The following is a 27,261-nucleotide window of genomic DNA, read 5'->3' on the forward strand; positions in this document are numbered from 1 at the left end:
GAGGGAGAGCGCGAGAGAGAGAGAGGGAGAGCGCGAGAGAGAGAGAGGGAGAGCGCGCGAGAGAGAGAGGGAGAGCGCGCGAGAGAGAGAGGGAGAGCGCGCGAGAGAGAGAGGGAGAGCGCGCGAGAGAGAGAGGGAGAGCGCGCGAGAGAGAGAGGGAGAGCGCGCGAGAGAGAGAGGGAGAGCGCGCGAGAGAGAGAGGGAGAGCGCGCGAGAGAGAGAGGGAGCGCGCGAGAGAGAGAGGGAGCGCGCGAGAGAGAGAGGGAGCGCGCGAGAGAGAGAGGGAGCGCGCGAGAGAGAGAGGGAGCGCGCGAGAGAGAGAGGGAGCGCGCGAGAGAGAGAGGGAGCGCGCGAGAGAGAGAGAGAGCGCGCGAGAGAGAGAGGGAGCGCGCGAGAGAGAGAGGGAGCGCGCGAGAGAGAGAGGGAGCGCGCGAGAGAGAGAGGGAGCGCGCGAGAGAGAGAGGGAGCGCGCGAGAGAGAGAGGGAGCGCGCGAGAGAGAGAGGGAGCGCGCGAGAGAGAGAGGGAGCGCGCGAGAGAGAGAGGGAGCGCGCGAGAGAGAGAGGGAGCGCGCGAGAGAGAGAGGGAGCGCGCGAGAGAGAGAGAGGGAGCGCGCGAGAGAGAGAGGGAGCGCGCGAGAGAGAGAGAGAGAGGGAGAGCGCGAGAGAGAGAGAGAGAGGGAGAGCGCGAGAGAGAGAGAGAGAGAGGGAGAGCGCGAGAGAGAGAGAGAGAGAGGGAGAGCGCGAGAGAGAGAGAGAGAGGGAGAGCGCGAGAGAGAGAGAGGGAGAGCGCGAGAGAGAGAGAGAGAGGGAGAGCGCGAGAGAGAGAGAGAGAGGGAGAGCGCGAGAGAGAGAGAGGGAGAGCGCGAGAGAGAGAGAGGGAGAGCGCGAGAGAGAGAGAGGGAGAGCGCGAGAGAGAGAGAGGGAGAGCGCGAGAGAGAGAGAGGGAGAGCGCGAGAGAGAGAGAGGGAGCGCGCGAGAGAGAGAGAGGGAGCGCGCGAGAGAGAGAGAGCGCGCCAGAGAGAGAGGGAGCGCGCGAGAGAGAGAGGGAGCGCGCGAGAGAGAGAGGGAGCGCGCGAGAGAGAGAGCGCGCGAGAGAGGGAGCGCGCGAGAGAGAGAGGGAGCGCGCGAGAGAGAGAGGGAGCGCGCGAGAGAGAGAGGGAGCGCGCGAGAGAGAGAGGGAGCGCGCGAGAGAGAGAGGGAGCGCGCGAGAGAGAGAGGGAGCGCGCGAGAGAGAGAGAGCGCGCCAGAGAGAGAGGGAGCGCGCGAGAGAGAGAGGGAGCGCGCGAGAGAGAGAGGGAGCGCGCGAGAGAGAGAGGGAGCGCGCGAGAGAGGGAGCGCGCGAGAGAGGGAGCGCGCGAGAGAGGGAGCGCGCGAGAGAGGGAGCGCGCGAGAGAGGGAGCGCGCGAGAGAGGGAGCGCGCGAGAGAGGGAGCGCGCGAGAGAGGGAGCGCGCGAGAGAGGGAGCGCGCGAGAGGGAGCGCGCGAGAGAGGGAGCGCGCGAGAGAGGGAGCGCGCGAGAGAGGGAGCGCGCGAGAGTGGGAGCGCGCGAGAGAGGGAGCGCGCGAGAGAGGGAGCGCGCGAGAGAGGGAGCGCGCGAGAGAGGGAGCGCGCGAGAGAGGGAGCGCGCGAGAGAGGGAGCGCGCGAGAGAGGGAGCGCGCGAGAGAGGGAGCGCGCAAGAGAGCGAGAGAAATTGCAGAATTGAGTAGGCACACACTGAACATTACCCAACTACAGTCGATTCCTACCAGGACTGATTTCAAATAGCTGGATATTCACCATTATATTGGCCCTTCGTTCTGAGGGGGTCTGACCAGCACATTTTATCCACAGGGGATTGACCCTCCCCTAATCTGCATCAGTGAAACTAGAGTGATGTCCAGCCAGGCTCAGTGACCTCCTTCACAGAGACACGGTTGAGTGACAGATCAGCAACCCACCAATCTTGAAACATGGGCAGGAGCCTGGGCTGCTACATACACATTCCTGATCTCCGGAGACAAGAGAAAGACATTTTTAACTGTCGGTTTATCCTGGCAGCCCACATGCACCTCCTTGCAAGCAGCAGCCAAACTGACCTGCTGACCGACCAGCCCAATTGATGGTCTGTACCAACAAATTGCATTAAAACAGCATCTTTCACGTAAAATAACCAGTCCCAAGATATTTCATAGGAGCATTGTCAAACACAATATCGCCCTGGTCCACATAAAGAGATGTTAAGTCAGGTCAAAGAGGTAGGTTTTAAGAAGCATCTTAATGGAGGAGAAAGTGGAGAGGTTTTGAGGTGGAATTCTAGAGCAACTCGGCACGGTAACCAATGCTGGAGCAACTAAACATTTAGGATGTGCAAGGAGCCAGAATGGAGCGCAGTGATCTTGAAGGGTCTGGAATGGTTGTACACATCTCGGAGGTTTAAAAAAAAAAGCTCTATTCCTTCATGGGAGGTGAGCGTCCACTGCTGGACCAGCATTTATTGGTCATCCTGACTGCCTTGAACTGAGTGGCGGACATTTCAGAGTCAACCACATTGCTGTAGGTTTTGGAGTCACTTGCAAGCCAGGTAAGGATGGCAAATTTCCTTCCGTAAAGGACATTAATAAACCAGATGAGTTTTTACGACAATTGACAATGGTTTCATCGTCATCATTAGACTTGGTTCCAGATTTTATTGGATTCAAATGTCACAATCTGCCGTGGTGGGATTCGAACCCGGGTCTCTTACCCCATATCCTGAGACTGTGACCCCGGGCAGGGGAAACAACATCCCTGCATCCAATCTGCCCAGCCCTGCAAGAATTTTAGACATTTCAATGAGATCCCCTCTCGTTTTTCTAAATTCCAGTGAATACAGGCAGGCGACCCAATCTCTCCTCGTACGACAATCCTGCCGTCCCAGGAATCAGTCTGGTGAATCTTTGCACACTCCCAGTGTCTGCGTGGGTTTCCTCCGGGCGCTCCGGTTTCCTCCCACAAGCCCCGAAAGACGTACTTGTTAGGTAATTTGGACATTCTGAATTCTCCCTCGGTGCACCCGAACAGGCGCCGGAATGTGGCAACTAGGGGCTTTTCACAGTAACTTCATTGCACTGTTAAAGTAAGCCTACTTGTGACAATAAAGATTATTATAATAAAATTTAGTTTTTTGACTAGTGCTGATGTTGGGCTAATTCCCTGTTTTTTTCTCCCTCCCTCCTTTTATAAATAGCGGGGTTACATTTGGTTGCACCCCACCTCCCCCCTCATCTTTCAGAATTTTGGAAGTTGACAACCAACGTATCCACCATTTCCATGGCCACCTTCTTTACCACCCTGGGATGTAGATTATCAGCCTCGTGGTTTATCGGCTTTCAGTCCCATTCATTTCTCCAGCACTTTACCTGCAGGAAGTGCTGCCATCTCCAGCTCCTCCAAGACCGAGTTAGGGAACTGGAGCTGGAAGAACTTCGGATCATTCGGGAGGCAGAAGGGGTCATAGATAGCAGCTTCAGGGAATTAGTTACACCAAAGATTGGAGATAGGTGGGTAACTGTAAGAGGGACTGGGAAAAAGCAGTCAGTGCAGGGATCCCCTGCGGTCGTTCCCCTGAGAAACAAGTATACCGCTTTGGATACTTGTGGGGGGGGGGGGGGGGGGGGGGGACTTACCAGGGGTAAGCCATGGGGTACGGGCCTCTGGCACGGAGTCTGTCCCTGTTGCTCAGAAGGGAAGGGGGGAGAGGAGCAGAGCATTAGTAATTGGGGACTCGATAGTCAGGGGCACAGATAGGAGATTTTGTGGGAGCGTGAGAGACTCACATTTGGTATGTTGCCTCCCAGGCGCAAGGGTACGTGATGTCTCGGATCGTGTTTTCCGGGTCCTTAGGGGGGAGGCGGAGCAGCCCCATGTCGTGGTCCACATTGGCACTAACGACATAGGTAGGAAAGGGTCAAGGATGTCAGGCAGGCTTTCAGGGAGCTAGGATGGAAGCTCAGAACTAGAACAAACAGAGTTGTTATCTCTGGGTTGTTGCCCGTGCCACGTGATAGTGAGATGAGGAATAGGGAGAGAGAGCATTTAAACACGTGGCTACAGGGATGGTGCAGGCGGGAGGGATTCAGATTTCTGGATAACTGGGGCTCTTTCTGGGGAAGGTGGGACCTCGACAGACAGGATGGTCTACATCTGAACCTGAGGGGCACAAATATCGTGGGGGGGAGATTTGTTAGTGCTCTTTGGGGGGGTTTAAACTAATGCAGCAGGGGCATGGGAACCTGGATTGTAGTTTTAGGGTAAGGGAGAATGAGAGTATAGAGGTAAGGAGCACAGATTTGATGTCGCAAGAGAGGGCCAGTGTTCAGGTAGGTGGTTTGAAGTGTGTCTACTTCAATGCCAGGAGTATACGAAACAAGGTAGGGGAACTGGCAGCATGGGTTGGTACCTGGGACTTCAATGTTGTGGCCATTTCGGAGACATGGATAGAGCAGGGACAGGAATGGATGTTGCAGATTCCGGGGTTTAGGTGTTTTAGTAAGCTCAGAGAAAGGCAAAAGAGGGGGAGGTGTGGCGCTGCTAGTCAAGAGCAGTATTACGGTGGTGGAGAGGATGCTAGATGGGGACTCTTCTTCCGAGGTAGTATTGGCTGAAGTTAGAAACAGGAAAGGAGAGGTCACCCTGTTGGGAGTTTTTTTATAGGCCTCCTAATAGTTCTAGGGATGTAGAGGAAAGGATGGCGAAGATGATTCTGGATAAGAGCGAAAGTAACAGGGTAGTTATTATGGGAGACTTTAACTTTCCAAATATTGACTGGAAAAGATATAGTTCGAGTACAATAGATGGGTCATTTTTTGTACAGTGTGTGCAGGAGGGTTTCCTGAAACAATATGTTGACAGGCCAACAAGAGGCAAGGCCATGTTGGATTTGGTCTTGGGTAATGAACCAGGCCAGGTGTTGGATTTGGAGGTAGGAGAGCACTTTGGGGACAGTGACCACAATTCGGTGACGTTTACGTTAATGATGGAAAGGGATAAGTATACACCGCAGGGCAAGAGTTATAGCTGGGGGAAGGGCAATTATGATGCCATTAGACGTGACTTGGGGGGGATAAGGTGGAGAAGTAGGCTGCAAGTGTTGGGCACACTGGATAAGTGGGGCTTGTTCAAGGATCAGCTACTGCGTGTTCTTGATAAGTATGTACCGGTCAGGCAGGGAGGAAGGTGTCGAGCGAGGGAACCGTGGTTTACCAAGGAAGTGGAATCTCTTGTTAAGAGGAAGAAGGAGGCCTATGTGAAGATGAGGTGTGAAGTTTCAGTTGGGGCGATGGATAGTTACAAGGTAGCGAGGAAAGATCTAAAGAGAGAGCTAAGACGAGCAAGGAGGGGACATGAGAAGTATTTGGCAGGAAGGATCAAGGAAAACCCAAAAGCTTTTTATAGGTATGTCAGGAATAAGCGAATGACTAGGGGAAGAGTAGGACCAGTCAAGGACAGGGATGGGAAATTGTGTGTGGAGTCTGAAGAGATAGGCGAGATACTAAATGAATATTTTTCGTCAGTATTCACTCAGGAAAAAGATAATGTTGTGGAGGAGAATGCTGAGCCCCAGGCTAATAGAGTAGATGGCATTGAAGTAAGTAGGGAAGAGGTGTTGGCAATTCTGGACAGGCTGAAAATAGATAAGTCCCCGGGACCTGATGGGATTTATCCTAGGATTCTCTGGGAGGCCAGGGAAGAGATTGCTGGTCCTTTGGCTTTGATTTATATGTCATCATTGGCTACAGGAATAGTGCCAGAGGACTGGAGGACAGCAAATGTGGTCCCTTTGTTCAAAAAGGGGAGCAGAGACAACCCCGGCAACTATAGACCGGTGAGCCTCACGTCTGTAGTGGGTAAAGTCTTGGAGGGGATTATAAGAGACAAGATTTATAATCATCTAGATAGGAATAATATGATCAGGGATAGTCAGCATGGCTTTGTGAAGGGTAGGTCATGCCTCACAAACCTTATTGAGTTCTTTGAGAAGGTGACTGAACAGGTAGATGAGGGTAGAGCAGTTGATGTGGTGTATATGGATTTCAGCAAAGCGTTTGATAAGGTTCCCCACGGTAGGCTATTGCAGAAAATACGGAGGCTGGGGATTGAGGGTGATTTAGAGATGTGGATCAGAAATTGGCTAGCTGAAAGAAGACAGAGGGTGGTGGTTGATGGGAAATGTTCAGAATGGAGTACAGTCACAAGTGGAGTACCACAAGGATCTGTTCTGGGGCCGTTGCTGTTTGTCATTTTTATCAATGACCTAGAGGAAGGCGCAGAAGGGTGGGTGAGTAAATTTGCAGACGATACTAAAGTCGGTGGTGTTGTCGATAGTGTGGAAGGATGTAGCAGGTTACAGAGGGATATAGATAAGCTGCAGAGCTGGGCTGAGAGGTGGCAAATGGAGTTTAATGTAGAGAAGTGTGAGGTGATTCACTTTGGAAGGAATAACAGGAATGCAGAATATTTGGCTGATGGTAAAGTTCTTGAAAGTGTGGATGAGCAGAGGGATCTAGGTGTCCATGTACATAGATCCCTGAAAGTTGCCACCCAGGTTGATAGGGTTGTGAAGAAGGCCTATAGAGTGTTGGCCTTTATTAGTAGAGGGATTGAGTTCCGGAGTCAGGAGGTCATGTTGCAGCTGTACAGAACTCTGGTATGGCCGCATTTGGAGTATTGCGTACAGTTCTGGTCACCGTATTATAGGAAGGACGTGGAGGCTTTGAAGCGGGTGCAGAGGAGATTTACCAGGATGTTGCCTGGTATGGAGGGAAAATCTTATGAGGAAAGGCTGATGGACTTGAGGTTGTTTTCGTTGGAGAGAAGAAGGTTAAGAGGAGACTTGATAGAGCCATACAAAATGATCAGGGGGTTGGATAGGGTGGACAGTGAGAGCCTTCTCCCGCGGATGGAAATGGCTGGCACGAGGGGACATAACTTTAAACTGAGGGGTAATAGATATAGGACAGAGGTCAGAGGTAGGTTCTTTACGCAAAGAGTAGTGAGGCCGTGGAATGCCCTACCTGCTACAGTAGTGAACTCGCCAACATTGAGGGCATTTAAAAGTTTATTGGATAAACATATGGATGATAATGGCATAGTGTAGGTTAGATGGCTTTTGTTTTGGTGCAACATCGTGGGCCGAAGGGCCTGTACTGCGCTGTATTGTTCTACGTTCTATGTTCTATGTGGAAATCGAACACTGTTTTTGGACGATGTTGTTCAGGGCAGAATGTCGATGAAAATGAGCAGTTCAAACAGTTGGATAACAAGGGAGAGGAATTGCTACACAATTGGGTGGTTGGACGGATGAGGAACCATTTTCATTATCAGGTGATTCAGGAATCAGATGCCAGGCGCTGTACAGACTGCAGGGGGAGTTATCCATTCTTTTTATGAAGACTGTTTGACTGCTGAGGAAATGAGGAGAAACCACTCACCCAGTAAACCACCAGAAGGTCAGTTTAGACAGGAATCCAGCACTCACTTCTGGGCAGGGATTCTGTGATGAATAAGAACAGGATTGGTCAATCTTCAGTCAGTTTAATCTTCTCTTGGTTAGAATTCATAGAATGATACAGCACAGGAGGAGGCCATTTGACCCAGCATGTCTTTACCAGCTCGTTCAAGGCACTACTCAGTAAGGATGTTCTCTTCCCACAGCCTTGAAAGTTTCTCCGTTTCAAGTATTTATAACATTTCCTGAAGTTAATATTTGTTTTCACAGCCTTTCCGGGTCATTACAACTCGCTGTATACATATTAAATAAAAATATGTTTCCTCATATCACCCCTGTTTTTGACCAATCACCTTATATCTGCTTATTCCAGGTTCCAACTCTCCTATCAGCTTTTCTGATTTACACAAAAAAACCTTCATGATTTTAAAGTAAAAATCCCCAGAACCATCTCTGCTTTAGGGAGAAGCCCAGCCCCAAGTCTCATTGCTGGTAACATCCAAGTAAAACTCCATTTATTTAGAATCCCCCCTGTTCGAGTAACAGGGCAGAGATTGACACAAACCCGCACACTGACACATTATAAACTTTCCACATTGTGCTAAATGGTTGTTAGCAGTGGTTATTAGCAGCTGGAGCTCAGCTCCATGATTACCTTTCCAGTTGGGCAGCTCCACGTCAACATTTAGCAATTTGATGGAGCAAAAATTCAATATATGCAAATCCTAACATTCAATTTCCATCAATTTGAATTTCTCACTGATCTATTGGAAAGGTGGTAACAGAGTTGTTGTCATAAGAACTAGGAGCAGGAGTAGGCCATCTGGCCCCTCGAGCCTGCTCCACCATTCAATGAGATCATGGCTGATCTTTTGTGGACTCAGCTCCACTTTCCGGCCCGAACACCATAACCCTTAATCCCTTTATTCTTCAAAAAACTATCTATCTTTATCTTAAAAACATTTAATGAAGGAGCCTCAACTGCTTCACTGGGCAAGGAATTCCATAGATTCACAACCCTTTGGGTGAAGAAGTTCCTCCTAAACTCAGTCCTAAATCTACTTCCCCTTATTTTGAGGCTATGCCCCCTAGTTCTGCTTTCCCCGACCAGTGGAAACAACCTGCCCGCATCTATCCTATCTATTCCCTTCATAATTTTATATGTTTCTATAAGATCCTCCCTCATCCTTCTAAATTCCAACGAGTACAGTCCCAGTCTACTCAACCTCTCCTCGTAATCCAACCCCTTCAGCTCTGGGATTAACCTAGTGAATCTCCTCTGCACACCCTCCAGTGCCAGTACGTCCTTTTTCAAGTAAGGAGACCAAAACTGAACACACTACTCCAGGTGTGGCCTCACTAACACCTTATACAATTGCAGCAGAACCTCCCTAGTCTTAAACTCCATCCCTCTAGCAATAAAGGACAAAATTCCATTTGCCTTCTTAATCACCTGTTGCACCTGAAAACCAACTTTTTGCGACTCATGCACTAGCACACCCAGGTCTCTCTGCGCAGCAGCATGTTTTAATATTTTATCATTTAAATAATAATCCCTTTTGCTGTTATTCCTACCAAAATGGATAACCTCACATTTATCAACATTGTATTCCATCTGCCAGACCCTAGCCCATTCACTTAGCCTATCCAAATCCCTCTGCAGACTTCCAGTATCCTCTGCACTTTTTGCTTTACCACTTATCTTAGTGTCGTCTGCAAACTTGGACACATTGCCCTTGGTCCCCAACTACAAATCATCTATGTAAATTGTGAACAGTTGTGGGCCCAACACTGATCCCCGAGGGACACCTCTAGCTACTGATTGCCAACCAGAGAAACACCCATTAATCCCCACTCTTTGCTTTCTATTAATTAACCAATCCTCTATCCATGCTACTACTTTCCCCTTAATGCCATGCATCTTTATCTTATGCAACAACCTTTTGTGTGGCACTTTGTCAAAGGCTTTCTGGAAATCCAGATATACCACATCCATTGGCTCCCCGTTATCTACTGCACTGTTAATGTCCTCAAAAAATTCCACTAAATTAGTTAGGCACGACCTGCCCTTTATGAACCCATGCTGCGTCTGTCCAATGGGACAATTTCCATCCAGATGCCTCGCTATTTCTTCCTTGATGATAGATTCCAGCATCTTCCCTACTACCGAAGTTAAGCTCACTGGCCTATAATTACCCACTTTCTGCCTACCTCCTTTATTAAACAGTGGTGTCACGTTTGCTCATTTCCAATCCGCCGGGACCACCCCAGAGTCTAGTGAATTTTGGTAAATTATCACTAGTGCATTTGCAATTTCCCTAGCCATCTCTTTCAGCACTCTGGGATGCATTCCATCAGGTCCAGGAGACTTGTCTACCTTTAGCCCCATTAGCTTGCCCATCACTACCTCCTTGGTGATAACAATCCTCTCAAGGTCCTCACCTGTCATAGCCTCATTTCCATCAGTCACTGGCATGTTACTGGTGACTTCAACTTCCCTAATATTGATTGGAACCTCCTTAGTGCAAATGGTTTGGATGGAGCAGATTTTGTCAGGTGTGTCCAGGAAGGATTCCTGACTCAATATGTAGATAGGCCGACTAGGGGGCAGGCCATATTGGACTTGGTGCTCGGCAACGAACCAGGCCAGGTGTCAGATGTCTCGGTGGGAGAGCATATCGGTGACAGTGACCACAACTCCTTGACCTTAACCATAGTCATGGAGAGGGATAGGAACAGACAGTATAGGAAGGTACTTAATTGGGGGAGGGGAGATTGTACTGCTATTAGACAGCAGCTGAGGAGCATGAAGTGGGAACAGATATTCGTTCTCAGGGAAATGCACAACAGTAATGTGGGGATTGTTTAAGGAACCCTTGCTGCGAGTGCTGGATAGTTTTGTCCCACTGAGACGAGGAAGGAATGGTAAGGTGAAGGAGCCTTGGATGACAAGAGAAGTGGAGTTTCTCGTCAAGAGGAAGAAGGAAACTTACGTAAGGTTGAGGAAGCAAGGATCTGACTCAGCTCTAGAGGGTTACAAGGTAGCCAGGAAGGAACTCAAAAATGGACTTAGGAGAGCTAGAAGGGGGCATGAAAAAGCCCTGGCGGGAAGGATTAGGGAAACTCCCACAGCGTTCTACACTTATATGAGAAATAAGAGGATGATCAGAGTGAGAGTAGGGCCGATCAGGGATAGTGGAGGGAACTTGTGCCTGGAGTCTGAGGGGTGGGGGGCTAAATAAATATTTTGCTTCAGTATTCACTAGAGAGAGGGACCTTGTTGCTCGTGAGAACAGCGTGCACCAGGATAATAGACTCAAGCAGATTGATATTAAGAAGGAGAATGTGCTGGAAATTTTGAAATGCATCAGTATAGAGAAGTCCTCTGGGCCTGACGGGATATACCCAAGGTTACTATGGGAAGCGAGGGAGGAGATTGCTGCGCCGCTAGCGATGATCTTTGCGTCCTCACTCTCCACTAGATGATTGGAAGCAGGTGAGTGTTGTTCCCCTGTTCAAGAAAGGGAATAGGGAAATCCCTGGGAATTACAGACCCATCAGTCTTACGTTTCTGGTGAGCATAATACTGGAAAGGATAGCTTTGTGAGGGGCAGGTCATGCCTCACAAGCCTCATTGAATTCTTTGAGGATGTGACGAGACACATTGATGAAGATCAGGCAGTGGATGTGGTGTACATTGATTTCAGTAAGGCATTTCATAGAATTTAGATACAGGGAAATGTGGCTGTCTGGATACAGAATTGGCTGGCCGAAAGAAGACAGCGAGTGGTAGTGGATGGAAAGTATTCCGCCTGGAGGTTGGTGACCAGTGGTGTCCCGCAAGGATCTGTTCTGGGGCCTCTGCTCTTTGTGGTTTTTATAAATGACTTGGATGAGGAAGTGGAAGGGTGGGTTAGTAAGGGTTTCCCGTTGACACAAAGGTTGATGGAGTTGTAGATAGTGTTGAGGGCTGTTTCAGGTTACAACAGGACATTGGCAGGATGCAGAGCTGGGCTGAGAAGTGGCAGATGGAGTTCAACCTTGATAAACGTGAAGTGATTCATTTTGAAAGGTCGAATTTGAATACAGGATTAAAGTTAAAGGCAGGATTCTTGGAAGTGTGGAGGAACAGATGGATCTTGGGTCCACGTACATAGATCCCTCAAAGTTGCCACCCAGGTTTATGGGTTGTTAAGAAGGCGTATGGTGTGTTGGCTTTCATTAACAGGGAGATTGAGTTCAAGAGTCGCGAGGTTTTGCTGCAGCTTTTTAAAACCCTAGTTAGACCACACTTGGAATATTATGTCCCGTTCTGGTCGCCTCATTATAGGAAGGATGTGGATGCTTTGGAGAAGGTGCAGAGGAGATTTATCAGGATGCCGCCTGGACTGGAGGGCATGTCATATGAAGACACAAGATTGTAAGGGATTGTGGGGGTGAGGATGATACCGGACCCTGTGGTGGCGATGTTTGGGGTGCTGGATGCGTGGGGCAGAACGAGGCGAAAGGGAGCCGATATGGTGGCCTTCGCCTATCTGATTGACCAGCGGCAGATACAAGTTGGAGGTCAGCTGCGCACGCCGGGGGTCACGGGACGGTTGGTGAATCTGTAGGAATTTTTATAGGCTGGAGAAGATTAAGTTCGCCCTTGGTGGGCCGGAGGAGGGGTTTAATGTGCTTAGGAGGCTGTTTCTGTCCGTGATGGCAGAATCGTTCGTCGAGGGGGTGGTTGGGGATTAGAAGGGGGAAAAATGAACAAACGATATGTACTTTTTTATTTTGTGCTATGTTGATGTGTTTTTTGCATGTTTAGAATAAAATATATATTTTTCAAAAATGAAGGTATAAATTTCAGATATATTGTAAGTATTTGGTGAAGTAAGGGTTCAAAGCTGATTTACAGTGTGTTTGACTGCAGACATCATGTTTTTAAAAGAATCTTGGTTTGAAAGACAACAAAGCTTTGAGAAGCCTGAGGTGCAATTAACTGGCGTAAAAGCTCGGGCTGATGCAATTTTGTTTTGATTAGGGGGATTCTCTGAACAGTTCTGCTCCCTGTAGGTTAGTTAAAAGAGATTAACTGTAATTGAAGCGGTGCAGACCTGTCGGAGGACAAAGTGGAGCTCAACAAACCATTGAAAAAACTCTCAGAAGACAGATGGTAAGAGTTTCTGCAGGGGTTCAGACCAGAGTCAGGTCTGTAAGGCAGTGTCAAAAGATCTCTTTCTCAAAGAATAACTCTACAAAGCAAGTATCCTTCTGTGCCATTGGTACTCAGGGTGGATTGATGGCTGAGATGGTTTATTTTCTTGTGGTTTAAGTGGGAATAAAAATAGCTAGTATGGTTATTATATTCACAGTGTCGAGTAGTCATGTTTGAGGGCTTGGAAGCTATTTTCTGCGGTGATGTTAAAGATTTTATTACTGTGTTAGTAACAAAGTTTGTTTTAAAATACCAAATTCCTATTTCTTTGTGAAATCGCTCCTGGAGCGAGGGATCCTTCCCTCACAGTCTTACAGAATTAAACTAAAATATTGGGGTTTTGGTCCCTATCCTCGACACTGTTGGCGTCTGGTCTGGGATTGTAATAACCAGGCTGGAAGTCAAGGGCAGAACAGGCTGGCGGGGTTGCATGGCCTCCTCCTGAGAGAAGGGAACCTACGCCTTGGCTGCTGGCTCAAAGCAGCACAGTGTACATCTTTACCGTGCGACACGGAGTCTGCACGGTGTACACCTTTACCGTGCGACACGGAGTCTGCACGGTGTACACCTTTACCGTGCGACACGGAGTCTGCACGGTGTACACCTTTACTGTGCGACACGCAGTCTGCACAGTGTACATCTTTACCGTGCGACACGGAGTCTGCACGGTGTACACCTTTACCGTGCGACACGGAGTCTGCACAGTGTACATCTTTACCGTGCGACACGGAGTCTGCACGGTGTACATCTTTACCGTGCGACACGGAGTCTGCACGGTGTACATCTTTACCGAGCGACACGGAGTCTGCACGGTGTACATCTTTACCGTGCGACACGGAGTCTGCACAGTGTACACCTTTACCGTGCGACACGGAGTCTGCACAGTGTACATCTTTACCGTGCGACACGGAGTCTGCACGGTGTACATCTTTACCGTGCGACACGGAGTCTGCACGGTGTACATCTTTACCGTGCGACACGGAGTCTGCACGGTGTACATCTTTACCGTGCGACACGGAGTCTGCACGGTGTACATCTTTACCGTGCGACACGGAGTCTGCACGGTGTACATCTTTACCGTGCGACACGGAGTCTGCACGGTGTACATCTTTACCGTGCGACACGGAGTCTGCACGGTGTACATCTTTACTGTGCGACACGGAGTCTGCACGGTGTACATCTTTACTGTGCGACACGGAGTCTGCACGGTGTACATCTTTACTGTGCGACACGGAGTCTGCACGGTGTACATCTTTACTGTGCGACACGGAGTCTGCACGGTGTACATCTTTACCGTGCGACACGGAGTCTGCACGGTGTACATCTTTACTGTGCGACACGGAGTCTGCACGGTGTACATCTTTACCGTGCGACACGGAGTCTGCACAGTGTACATCTTTACTGTGCGACACGGAGTCTGCACGGTGTACATCTTTACCGTGCGACACGGAGTCTGCACGGTGTACATCTTTACTGTGCGACACGGAGTCTGCACGGTGTACATCTTTACCGTGCGACACGGAGTCTGCACGGTGTACATCTTTACTGTGCGACACGGAGTCTGCACAGTGTACATCTTTACCGTGCGACACGGAGTCTGCACGGTGTACACCTTTACCGTGCGACACGGAGTCTGCACGGTGTACATCTTTACCGTGCGACACGGAGTCTGCACGGTGTACATCTTTACCGTGCGACACGGAGTCTGCACAGTGTACATCGTTACCGAGCGACACGGAGTCTGCACGGTGTACATCTTTACTGTGCGACACGGAGTCTGCACAGTGTACATCTTTACCGTGCGACACGGAGTCTGCACGGTGTACATCTTTACCGAGCGACACGGAGTCTGCACGGTGTACATCTTTACCGTGCGACACGGAGTCTGCACGGTGTACATCTTTACCGTGCGACACGGAGTCTGCACGGTGTACATCTTTACTGTGCGACACGGAGTCTGCACGGTGTACATCTTTACTGTGCGACACGGAGTCTGCACGGTGTACATCTTTACTGTGCGACACGGAGTCTGCACGGTGTACATCTTTACCGTGCGACACGGAGTCGGCACGGTGTACATCTTTACTGTGCGACACGGAGTCTGCACGGTGTACATCTTTACTGTGCGACACGGAGTCTGCACGGTGTACATCTTTACCGTGCGACACGGAGTCTGCACAGTGTACATCTTTACTGTGCGACACGGAGTCTGCACGGTGTACATCTTTACCGTGCGACACGGAGTCTGCACAGTGTACATCTTTACCGTGCGACACGGAGTCTGCACGGTGTACATCGTTACCGTGCGACACGGAGTCTGCACGGTGTACATCTTTACTGTGCGACACGGAGTCTGCACGGTGTACATCTTTACCGTGCGACACGGAGTCTGCACAGTGTACATCTTTACTGTGCGACACGGAGTCTGCACAGTGTACATCTTTACCGTGCGACACGGAGTCTGCACGGTGTACATCTTTACCGTGCGACACGGAGTCTGCACAGTGTACATCTTTACTGTGCGACACGGAGTCTGCACAGTGTACATCTTTACTGTGCGACACGGAGTCTGCACGGTGTACATCGTTACCGTGCGACACGGAGTCTGCACGGTGTACATCTTTACTGTGCGACACGGAGTCTGCACGGTGTACATCTTTACCGTGCGACACGGAGTCTGCACAGTGTACATCTTTACTGTGCGACACGGAGTCTGCACAGTGTACATCTTTACCGTGCGACACGGAGTCTGCACGGTGTACATCTTTACCGTGCGACACGGAGTCTGCACAGTGTACATCTTTACCGTGCGACACGGAGTCTGCACAGTGTACATCTTTACCGTGCGACACGGAGTCTGCACGGTGTACATCTTTACCGTGCGACACGGAGTCTGCACAGTGTACATCTTTACTGTGCGACACGGAGTCTGCACGGTGTACATCTTTACTGTGCGACACGGAGTCTGCACGGTGTACATCTTTACCGTGCGACACGGAGTCTGCACGGTGTACACCTTTACCGTGCAACACGGAGTCTGCACGGTGTACATCTTTACCGTGCGACACGGAGTCTGCACGGTGTACATCTTTACCGTGCGACACGGAGTCTGCACAGTGTACATCTTTACTGTGCGACACGGAGTCTGCACAGTGTACATCTTTACTGTGCGACACGGAGTCTGCACAGTGTACATCTTTACTGTGCGACACGGAGTCTGCACAGTGTACATCTTTACCGTGCGACACGGAGTCTGCACAGTGTACATCTTTACCGTGCGACACGGAGTCTGCACAGTGTACATCTTTACCGTGCGACACGGAGTCTGCACAGTGTACATCTTTACTGTGCGACACGGAGTCTGCACGGTGTACATCTTTACTGTGCGACACGGAGTCTGCAGGCATGTTACAGCTCTTCCCACTTTTAGTACCAGGGTGGTTTTATGCTTTTGCATGAACTCAGTTTCTAACCAAGTGCAGTTTCAACAGGAATTCTCTGATCATTTACAGGAAACAAATTGCTACATAAGTGCGGGTTCTAATAACCTCAAATTTTGAAGGATTCTTGTAATATGGTGAAATACAGCTGCTGATTTGTGCACAGCAAGCTCCCAGAAACTATGGGACAAACAGCCAATTCACCAGTTATAGTGATGTTGGTTGAGGGAGAACCTTCCTGCCCTTCTTGGATAGTCTATGCGATCTTTATATTCACCTGACAGGACAGACAGGGCCTCAGTTTGAAATCCATTGGAAGATGGCACCATCAACAGTGCCGGACTCCCTCAGTACTGACCCTCTGACAGTGCGGCACTCCCTCAGTATTGACTCTCTGACGGTGCGGCACTCCCTCAATACTGACCCTCTGACAGTGCGGCACTCTCTCAGTACTGACCCTCTGACAGTGCGGCACTCCCTCAGTACTGACCCTCTGACAGTGCAGCACTCCCTCAGTACTGACCCTCTGACAGTGCGGCACTCCCTCAGTATTGACTCTCTGACGGTGCGGCACTCCCTCAATACTGACCCTCTGACAGTGCAGCGCTCCCTCAGTACTGACTCTGTGACAGTGCAGCACTCCCTCAGTACTGACTCTCTGACAGTGCAGCACTCCCTCAGTACTGACCCTGACAGTGCAGCATTCCCTCAATACCGCCCCTACAGCACTCCCTTCGTGCTGACCCTCTGACAGTGCAGCACCCCCTCAGTACTGACTCTCTGACAGAGCAGCACTCCCTCAGTACTGACCCTCTGACAATGCAGCGCTCCCTCAGTACTGACCCTCTGACAGTGCAGCACTCCCTCAGTACTGACCCTCTGACAATGCAGCACTCCCTTAATACCGCTCCTGCAGCACTCCCTCAGTACTGACCCTCTGACAGTGCAGCACTCCCTAGTACTGACCCTCCAACAGCGCAGCGCACCCTCAGCGCTGGCCCTCTGACAGCCCAGCGCTCCCTCAGCCCAGTATGTCGACAGCACAGTGCATCTCAGCGTGAATATCGGACAGTGCAGCGTCCCCTCAGCGCGACACCTCCGATAGTGCGCCGCACCCTCAGCACTGGTTCCCCCGACAGCGCGGTGCTCCATCAGAGCTGGTCCTCCAACAATGCGGCGCACCCTCCAACAGTGCCATGCACCCTCAATATTCACCCTCCGACAGCACGGCACTCCCTCAGTACTGACCCCCCTTTAAACCCACAGCCTTCTAACGCAGCTGTGAGAGTGCTATTCCCTGAGTCACAACCTACAGCTTTGACACATGGCTAGTGGATTTTCTAGTGTTCTCAAGTAACTGTAGACTTCAATGCCATTAATGTCCGAGATGTGAAGAGACCAAAAACCAGAGCAATGTAGAGCCGAATGGTGCTGGACTGACCTCATCTGGTGATGCTGCAGAGAAATATGGAGGTGGTTCACTGAAGCAGCAGAGAAAGAACTGGACCAGAACCAAGGCAAAGTATATATAGAATGTGGTAAATCTGAAGACATCAGACACACCACCCTGCAGAGAAAGAATACACAGAATGTTAGACGTTTAGCTGCTGTTGTATAAGGAGTCAAAAGTTACTGCCACGTGAAGCCTCTTTACGTAACAGTGTCAATTATTGAATACTTAACATAAATGAGACAATTAATTGGAATGTCTCTTGACCCATTACTTAACACAGAACAGTGGTCAGTAATTCATTCACACCTCAGAGCAGAGGTAGGTGGCCGTCTCTATTAAACTGTTGTTCAAAGCCTTTCAAGCAAGCAGAATGCTACATCGATAGAGCTCCTGTTTGCAGTGCAAGGCCAGTACATTCTCTCCCTTCAGCGGCATCCCCTAGTAACGCAAGCTCAGTGACCTCGGCTGTAGGTTAGGAACAGTCTAGTCTAAAGACCCCCACCTTCTTCTCCCAAGTCTGCAAAAGTCTCCCAAGCAGGGGCTGTTTAGCACAGGGCTAAATCGCTGGCTTTGAAAGCAGACAAGGCAGGCCAGCAGCATGGTTCAATTCCCGTAACAGCCTTCCCGAACAGGCGCCGGAATGTGGCGACTAGCGGCTTTTCACAGTAACTTCATTTGAAGCCTACTTGTGACAATAAGCGATTTTCATTTCATTCATTTTCATTTTTCACATTTAACTGGCTAAACCCAGACACCAGTTACCTGCTTTTCCACTACTTGTACAGCCCAGGTAGGACCATCCCATCTGCTACAGATCACTGGCTTGTCGGGTTACCAGGACTCATGTGGGAGAAGGCACCTTTATCAGAAGACACCTTTACCCAAAGACTGCCTGTCCACTGGAGTCAAAGCATGAGAGAGAATGGGCGAGATCTACCAGCTACGTCGCGCTTGAGCGGAAGTGTGACGTGACCGATAGATGCCGGGTGAAGTATCCTTCAGGCTTCCCGGCAGCCACTCCCCCCTGCCGGATCTACCCAAGTCCCGCCCGGCATCGCGATCAGGAACCTGTCCAAGCTGTGCTTACGCAGGTAGACCTTAAATCTACTAAGTTCTACTTAGCCATGATCCACCGGCCTCCCCAGGGCGTCCCCTGCCCGGCGCAGCTCAGTACTGGTCAACACAAACTTGGAGCAGGCTGAACGGCACCCGGGAGGCCTCCTGGGCCATCAGTCTCCTGGGTGGTCATGGATAGTACAGGGTGTCTCCCTAGCCCTCCCCAAAGTGGCAGTGCAAGGGTGTCTGGATTCCTGAGGGGGGGGGGCATGCCCATGAAAGGAGGGTGGAGGGCGAGTATGGAAGAGGGGGGGCGGTTGTGCAGGGCAGGTAAGGAGGGGCCTCTGCGAGTTTTGGGGGGGGGTGGCCTGAATTGTGTGTGTGTGTGGGGGGGGGGGGGGGGGGGACCCTGTGGCAGGGTGTCCTCACTTGGAAGGCATGGGGTAGTGCCCATGTGTGTGGGGGGTAACATTGCCCATGGGTGGGGTGGGTGCTCAGATAGAGATCGGGGCACCCTTTCAAAATGGCGGTCAGATCTCTGCGTCGAGCTCCCCAGTGATGAAAATAATTCTAAGTGTGGACTAAACCGGTGAGAAACTCCCCAGGGCACAACGAAGTGACTACGTCGTTTGATAGCGGTGGGAACTCGCTGGCAGAAAACTCCCAGCAAAACGCGCCACAAATGACACTTAGAAACGTTTCTGTTAGATTGTGTCCAACATCAAATAACAGAGGTAACATTGGCCCGTCCACCCCATTCAGCCCACAGCCCAGGCTCCAGACCCGTGTCATCACTGCCTTGAAAGTTTAGCATAAACACTCACTGATTCAGCAAAATTGCAGAATATCCATTGCTCCAGTCCGCATGGTTTACTCACTTCTACTCAGTGGCCTTGGCACTCTGTGATATACGGTGTGAATTACTTAACATTTATTGAATAGAGAGGTTAATCCATTTAAGATTCATGGGGACATTTTAATGAATACTTCCTGCTGCCCCTCAGCACTCTCTTGCTTACCTCACTGATTGCCAGCAGGATCTTTGATCTGAATGGTATCACAGCACAAAGCAACGCGATGAGCCAGAAGAAGAAGAGCACTCCGGAGGACTGGATTCCTCGTAACCTCTCATACTGGATCAGAAACGTCGCCAGTAACTGAAGTCACAATGAAGACGAGTGTTAGTAACGACCTCGCCCTCCATAACAGAACCCACAACCAGAGGCGTTCATGGCACAGACACACCTTACAACCTAAAGAGGAGTTTAAAATACTTGCGTCTCTCGACAGGACATCAACTCTCCAGGTGTATGGATCCCACAGATCTTGGCTGAAGCTGCCTTTGCTATTCTACATGGGAGATCTGACTGAGACCTTTCAATTTTTAAAAATAATTCATTTTATGGGATGTGGGTGTCGCTGGTTAGGCCAGCATTTATTGCCCACCCCTACTTGCCCCTTCAGGCGGTGGTGGTGAGCTGCCTTTTTTTACCGCTGCAGTCCTTGAGGTGTAGGCACACCCACTGTGCTGTTAGGGAGGGAGTTTCAGGATTTTGCCCCAGCGACAGTGAAGGAACGGCGATATATTTCCAAATCAGGATGGTGAGTGACTTGGAGGGGAACCTCCAGGTGGTGGGGTTCCCAGGTATCTGCTGCCCTTGGCCTTCTAGATGGTAGTGGTCGTACTGTCTGAGGAATTTACCCCGGTGGAGGCCCCCTCCTCTCTCCTGCTCCCCCCCTCCCCAGCAGTCCAGAACAAGGATTCAATGCCAAGTCAGAAACAGGGCTTTCAAAGGTGAAAAGCGAAAACCTTTTTTCACAGTAAGGATCGTGGAAATTTGAACTCTCCCCAAAAAGCTGTGGAATTTGGGGTTCAATTGTAACTTTCACAACTAGAATTGACAGGATTTGGGTTGGGAATGGTATTCAGGGATATGGAAAAATGGTGGGTAATTGGAGTTTGAGGTGTTCACAAGTCATAATCATATCCAATGTGGAGCAGACTTGAGGGACTGAATGGTGTCCTCTGTTCCTGTGTAATGGGTTTGAAGTTCAGAATGGTCTCCTTCAGTTCGTGAGTACATATTGATGGGCTATTCTTCTGTGGGGGGGGGCTGATCTTGACCTCGTTAATGAAATTCACCCCAACTATCTGTGTGTAGCAACCCTGTGTGTACCTGACCAGTCGAGGCGAGAAAGAATCAAAGCCGATCTCACTCTGGGTGGATTTATCCTGTCTCAGTTGTATTTTAATTTCCTGTTCATTCTCGTGAGATGGGCATCATTCGCCAGGCTGTGACTCATTTAGCACAGGGTTAGTTTAGCACAGGGCTAAATCGCTGGCTTGGAAAGCAGACCAAGGCAGGCCAGCAGCACGGTTCAATTCCCGTACCAGCCTCCCCGAACAGGCGGCGGAATGTGGCGACTAGGGGCTTTTCACAGTAACTTCATTTGAAGCCTACTTGTGACAATAAGCGATTTTCATTTCATTTCATTTTTTCATTTCATTACCCATTATTAGTTGCTTGGAGAAGGTTCCCCGTTGGCTATCTTCTTGAACTGCTGTAGCGGTTTGATGCACCATAAAGGACCGGAGCAGGAGTAGGCCATTCAGCCCCTCGAGCCTGCTAAACCATTCACTATGATCATGGCTGATCGGATTTCAGCCGTAACTCCATTTTCTGCCCCCCCCCCCCCCCCCATAACCTTCTGACTCCCTTGCCAATCAAACATCTGTCTCACCCAGCCTACAATCAATTCAGCGACACAGTCTCCACTGCATCCTTGGGAAGAGAAATTCAGACACCTAACGATCCTCTGCGAGAAGAGATTTCTCCTCAACTCCATCTAGATTTAGATTTATTGTCACGTGTACCAAGGGACAGTGAAAAGTATTGTTCTGCGTACAGTCCAGGCAGATCGTTCCATGAAAAACATAGGACATACGATAAATAAAAGGTCGGTACTGTTATAAGATGTAGGAAGAGGATCTGTGGGGAAGAGCTCGCAGGGGGTCACCACCTTAAAATGGGAAACTCCGCATTTTCAAATTGTGCCTCCCAGTTCGAGATTCCCTCATGAGGAGATGTCCTCTCAGCATTGATCCAATCCAGCCCCCTCAGAATCTTATAGGTTTCAATAAGATCAGCTCTCATTCTTCTAAACTCTGATGAGTATGGGCCCAATCTGCTTAACCTTTCCTCACAAGATAACCCCTTCATCCCAGGAATCAAGCTGATGAACCTTCAAGGGTTTGCCCGTCCAGTTCAAGAGATATTCAAGAGTGAACCACATTGGTGTCGGACTGGAGTCAGAAAGACTGTGGGTTTCCTTCCCTAACAGCGATCAGGTGTCTGTCGGTGAGGGACGATATCAATACCAAGCTGTGCTCATTCACAGTTGGTCAGAGACACAGTGCAGTAGGATACAAATAAACTGGAGGCAAAGCAAGCTGCTGACATCAGACATCTTCAGTGAAAGTGGGGGGTCATTTCTTCTGCTCTCCCTCTCACCCGTGTCACTTCACAGCCCACCTACCCATCGCTAATCAGGACACCGAGATCCAGCACAGGGTGCTCGCTGCTCCCGGTTTGCATGTTCCATAATAGTCAAGACAGGGTAGGAGCGCAGGGGGTCAGAGCTGCAGATGCAATCCCGCTTTATAAGATCACAATTACAATCTCTGCCATGTCACTGAGGAGCTGGGCCAGAGGGGAGGAGGGGTTAGGGCTGAGCCTGATAATCACCCCAACATGTCAGTGTAGCTCGAGTTTAAAAAGTATAAGTGCTGTGAATTCCAAACTGCCAACCACATAGCAACATCAAATGTGTTAATGAGAGGATTCTGCAATGCTCTGCTCACCATCGTGACTCCCAACAGCAAAGGACTGGTGAAATACACTGCAGCCATTGCTTGCACATTCGCCACTTCAAACAAGGAGAAGAAGAGGTCAGCCCAGCAGACAATCCACAGCAACAACCCAAGAACCTGCAGAACACACACAACTGTTGGTCAGGCAACGGGGAATAAACACAGATCATTCTAATACAGGATACATGTCCAAGTGGATGACCTGACACACACATACACATTGTGCCAGGTATGAAAGACTCCAATAGGAGTTATTGAGAAATCAACGCGGACATTCCCTGCTTTCCCAATGCCATCTCCCTGAGGAGGCGGATACAAGCCAGGAGCTGGGAATGTCCTAAGTCTGCCCCTGAATAGCTGCTGGTCTTCGATTGGCTGAAGTCACAGCTGACCAGCACGGAGCCCCGACAGGTCAATGTGCTGACTGTACTGACCCGGCACTAGATGCAAGTGAAACAGCCGTACTCATGTTCCCAGTGATGGTTCAACGTTCCATTCATTATACAGGCTACCCTCTGCATTCGGGTATCTCCTGGGTTCAGTTATCACATTTACCAAGTCACCCACAGAGTATTGACTTTATCCCAACCTTCCGTACCAGACAGCCCACTTTGGATCACTTGTATAGCAAAGGGACCCACATCTTCCCCAGTTCCCTCCCACAGTCCAATGATGTGCAGGTTAGGTGGATTGGCCATGCTAAATTGCCCTTAGTGTCCAAAAAGGTTAGCTGGGGTTACTGGGATAGGGTGGAGGTGTGGGCTTAAGTAGGGTGTTCTTTCCAAGGGCTGGTGCAGACTCGATGGGTTGAATGGCCTCCTTCTGCACTGTAAATTCTATGATTCTATGATCTCTTGCCCAGACAGGAGACCAGTTGTTCTCGAAAACACTGCTGGATGGGCAACAGTAACTAGTTCTTTCCAACTTTGTAATATCACTCGTATTCACCCCTCTCACCTGCTGTTGAAACTCTCATTCATGCCTTTATTACTTTTAGACTTGACTACTCCAACACACTTAGACTGGTGTCCCACAGTTTATGCTACATAAACTGTCATCCAAAACATTGCTGCCCATGTCCTAATTTGGCACCAAATCCAGTTCATTCATCACCCTCGCTCTCAATGAACTGCACTACTCCCTGGTTAAGCAATGCCTCGATTTTAAAATTCTAACCCTCGTTTTTAATCCCTTCGTGGTCTTGTTCCTCCCTAACCCTGAAATCTCCTCCAGCCACACAACCCTCGGAGAAATCTGCACCCCTCTAAATCTGGCCTCTTGAGCATTGATTCAATCCAATCCAACCTCTTGATCTGTCTGCAGCCTTTGACACAATTGGCCACATCATCCTCCTCCAACTTGTCACTGCGGCCCAGCTGGGTGTGGCTGCTCTCCCCCGCTTCCATTCTTATCCATCGAATTATAGGAAGAGTATGGCTTGCAATGGCTTCTCTTCTTGCTCCCATATGCTGGTGTTCCCCGAGGATCTATTCTCAGCTTGCTCGTATCTCTCAGCCAGAGTTTTCCGGCCTTTGGGAGTCTCTGTACCTGCCAACCACGCACCCCTGCCCGCATATCTCCTGACGGCATGGGATGGCTTCAATGGGAAATCCCATTGACAAGAGGTGTGAGTAGAGAATCCTGCTGCCAGTGAATGGCGTGCCACCGGGAAACATGGGCTGTGGGACCGGAGAATCCCGCCCCTCATCTGCACGCTGCCACTCAGCAATATAATCCGAAAACAGCACTGGCTTTCACAAGTACACTGACCATATTTAGCACCCCCACCCCCCCCCCCCCCCCCACACACACACACACACACACACACACTCCAACTCCTCCAAAGTGGCTAAACGTTCACACTGCTTATCCAACATCCAGTACCAGATGAGCCAAAATGTCCCCATTTAAACTGGGGAGGGAAATGAAGCTACTGTTTTCAGTCTCTGCGACAAACTCCATTCCTTTTCTTAATATAAATTTAGACTACCCAATTTATTTTATCCAATTAAGGGGTAATTTAGCGTGGCTAATCCACCTAACCTGCACATCTTTATGTTGTGGGGGCGAAACCCACGCAGAGACAGGGAGAATGTGCAAAATCCACACAGACAGTGTCCCAGAGCCAAGGACCTGAGGTTGCAGTGCTAACCACTGCGCCACCATGCCGCCCCACAAACTCCATTCCTTGGCTGCCGAATCCGTCCCTCTCCCCTCAATCGCCTCAGGCTGAACCGGATTGTATACAACCTCGATGTTATATGTGACTCCGAGATGAGATTCCAACTCCATCTGTGCACCATCACCAGGAATACCCATTTCTATATCAGTAATCTGACTCCACCCCCACCTCAGGATATCTGCTGCTAAACCCCCAATTTAAATTTTTCCATCACATGGGTCCTGAGCTTTGCAATACCCTCCCTAATCTGCTCTGCCTCACTTGCCAAGTATTTGATTTTTAAAAATTCATTCTTCGGCCATAAGCGTTGCTGGCAAGTCCAGCATTTATTACCCATTCCTAGCTGCCCTCGAGAAGGTGGTCTTGAACTGCTAACGTCCCATGTGTTGTAGGTACACCCAGTATTGTTAGGGAGGGAGTTCCAGGATTTTGGCCCAGTGACAGTGCTGGAATGGCGATATATTTCCAAGTCAAGGTGGTGGGCAGAAGTTTGAGTCCATGTCCACCGTGAGCATAAACGGCCACATGGATGCAAAATTCCTGCAAGTGTTGGAAAACGAGATTCTCATGCCCAGGCCGGCAGCCAGCCCTTTAGGTAGCTCCATTGAGGTGGGGAAAAATAACTGGTCTGTGAAGTGGGGGTGGCGAGGGCCGAGAGGGCCCTTTCTGTGGAGCTGGCAGACCTGCCCGCCAGAGTGATGGCGTAAACCATGCCACCAGATATTCTTTGCACCAAGTGCCAGGAAATCTGGTCTGAAAACTCAAGTTGTGCATCGGGAGAGATAGAGGCCGGCTTTCGGGCAGAGCCTGGCACTTAACAAATTATGGTAAAATTCCACCCAGTGAGTGGATTGGAGGGGAACTTTCAGGTGGTGGTGTTCCCATGTATGTGCTGTGCTGGACCTTCTAGATGGTTGTGGTCGTGGGTTTAACAGGTGCGGCCTAAAAGGAGCCTTGGCTCCTGGACCATCTCCGCCTGCTCCAACTGCAGATTTTCCTTTCTTTAGGATTGCCGTGTGTAATTTCCAGTAATTGTATTTATTTTGCCGTTGTCCAAGTTCTCCCACCCTCCCCTTTACTTTCACACATCAAATCAATGATTTTGGTTTAAAAGAGAGAATTACCAAAGGCTTCAGGATGAATGGAAAAAGTTTTATGGGTAACTCTCCAAGAGGTGGAATTTCTCAGCATCTGGAATTTCTCCAAAAGCAGGATAGTGCAGTTAGTGTAACCTGCAATAAGTGGGGCGGTACGGTAGCACAGTACATAGAACATACAGTGCAGAAGGAGGCCATTCGACCCATCGAGTCTGCACCGACCCACTTAAGCCCTCACTTCCACCCTATCCCCATAACCCAATAACCCCTCCCAACCTTTTTGGTCACTAAGGGCAATTTATCATGGCCAATCCGCCTAACCTGCACGTCTTTTGACTGTGGGAGGAAACCGGAGCACCCGGAGGAAACCCATGCAGACACGGAGAGAACATGCAGACTACGCACAGACAATGACCCAGCGGGGAATCGAACCTGGGATCCTGGCGCTGTGAAGCCACAGCGCTAGCCACGTGTGCTACTGTTCTGCCCACTATCACTGGTTAGCACTGTTGCTTCACAGCGCCAGGGTCCCAGATTCAATTCCCGGCTTGGGTCACTGTCTGTGCGGAGTCTGCACGTTCTCCCCGTGCCTGCGTGGGTTTCCACCGGGTGCTCCGGTTTCCTCCGAGTCCAAAGATGTGCTGTTAGGTGAATTGGATATTCTGAATTCTCCGTGTGTACCCGAACAGGCGCCGGAATGTGGTGACAAGGGGCTTTTCACAGTAACTTCATTGCAGTGTTAATGTAAGCCTACTTGTGACAACAATAAATATTATAAGATTATTATAAAACAGAAAATGCTGGACGTACTTTTGCGCGCCTGCCTGAACTGTCACAGGTGCAGCCTGCTTTGATGGGACTTCTCCTTCACCATGTGAAAAAGATTGAAATTTGCATGTACCTACATCTTAAATTATCAGCTGCCCCTATCCCACTGCACTTTCGGTACAACTGTTTTGTTCTGTACAGCCCAAGGCCGTCATTCCTAGCTTGCTCATCAATCACCGCCAGTCTGGAAATTCCACAAAGCTGTTGGGCTTGGCTGACTCAACTTGGAACATTACACAAGAGGGCAGATTCAAGATAATTACCCATCTACTCTTCCTAATTTATTATCTTTATACAAAGATAAGTAAAATGGGAAACATATGGGGAAAGGGAAGGAGGGGATAACTCTCTCGACACAGGCACAATCTCCTCCGTCTGTGCTGTTTGCCCTCTAATTTTAACTGATCTGGTTCTGGAATTAGTGACCTTAAATAATCTGTCCAGCAAAATTAGGATCAGTGCTGGAATAGAAGTGTGCATGAGAAGTGTGCTGGATGGAAAAAAAGGAAATTACACAAGAAAAAGAAACTTGTCCAGTTAGATTTATTCATTAGATGTGGGTGCCTCTGAGCAAGGCTGGCATTTATTGCCCATCTCCAATTGCCTTTGAGCAGGTGATGAGTAGGTCAACTTCCAGAACCACCACACTCCAAGTGGTGTAGGAGA

At 49.7% G+C, this 27,261-nt stretch overlaps 1 protein-coding gene across 3 annotated transcripts in view; it reads right to left on the reverse strand.

Annotated features, from left to right (window-relative positions):
- abcc3 (ATP-binding cassette, sub-family C (CFTR/MRP), member 3) overlaps nt 1-27,261 on the reverse strand; it is a 146,932-nt gene that overhangs the window by 116,555 nt on the left and 3,116 nt on the right. For all 3 annotated transcript variants that reach the window (XR_011936286.1, XM_072483866.1, XM_072483867.1), the window contains exons 2-5: nt 22,480-22,605; nt 19,637-19,774; nt 17,550-17,675; nt 7,449-7,510 (exon numbers count right to left, since the gene is read on the reverse strand). Coding sequence is in view for 2 of the 3 variants with exons in the window: in XM_072483866.1 (XP_072339967.1) it covers nt 7,449-7,510; nt 17,550-17,675; nt 19,637-19,774; nt 22,480-22,527 (374 nt within the window). In the remaining variant the exon portion in view is untranslated. The remainder of the gene's footprint in view (nt 1-7,448; nt 7,511-17,549; nt 17,676-19,636; nt 19,775-22,479; nt 22,606-27,261) is intronic.

Source organism: Scyliorhinus torazame, chromosome 18 (assembly GCF_047496885.1).
Source record: "Scyliorhinus torazame isolate Kashiwa2021f chromosome 18, sScyTor2.1, whole genome shotgun sequence".
Taxonomy (NCBI): domain Eukaryota; kingdom Metazoa; phylum Chordata; class Chondrichthyes; order Carcharhiniformes; family Scyliorhinidae; genus Scyliorhinus; species Scyliorhinus torazame.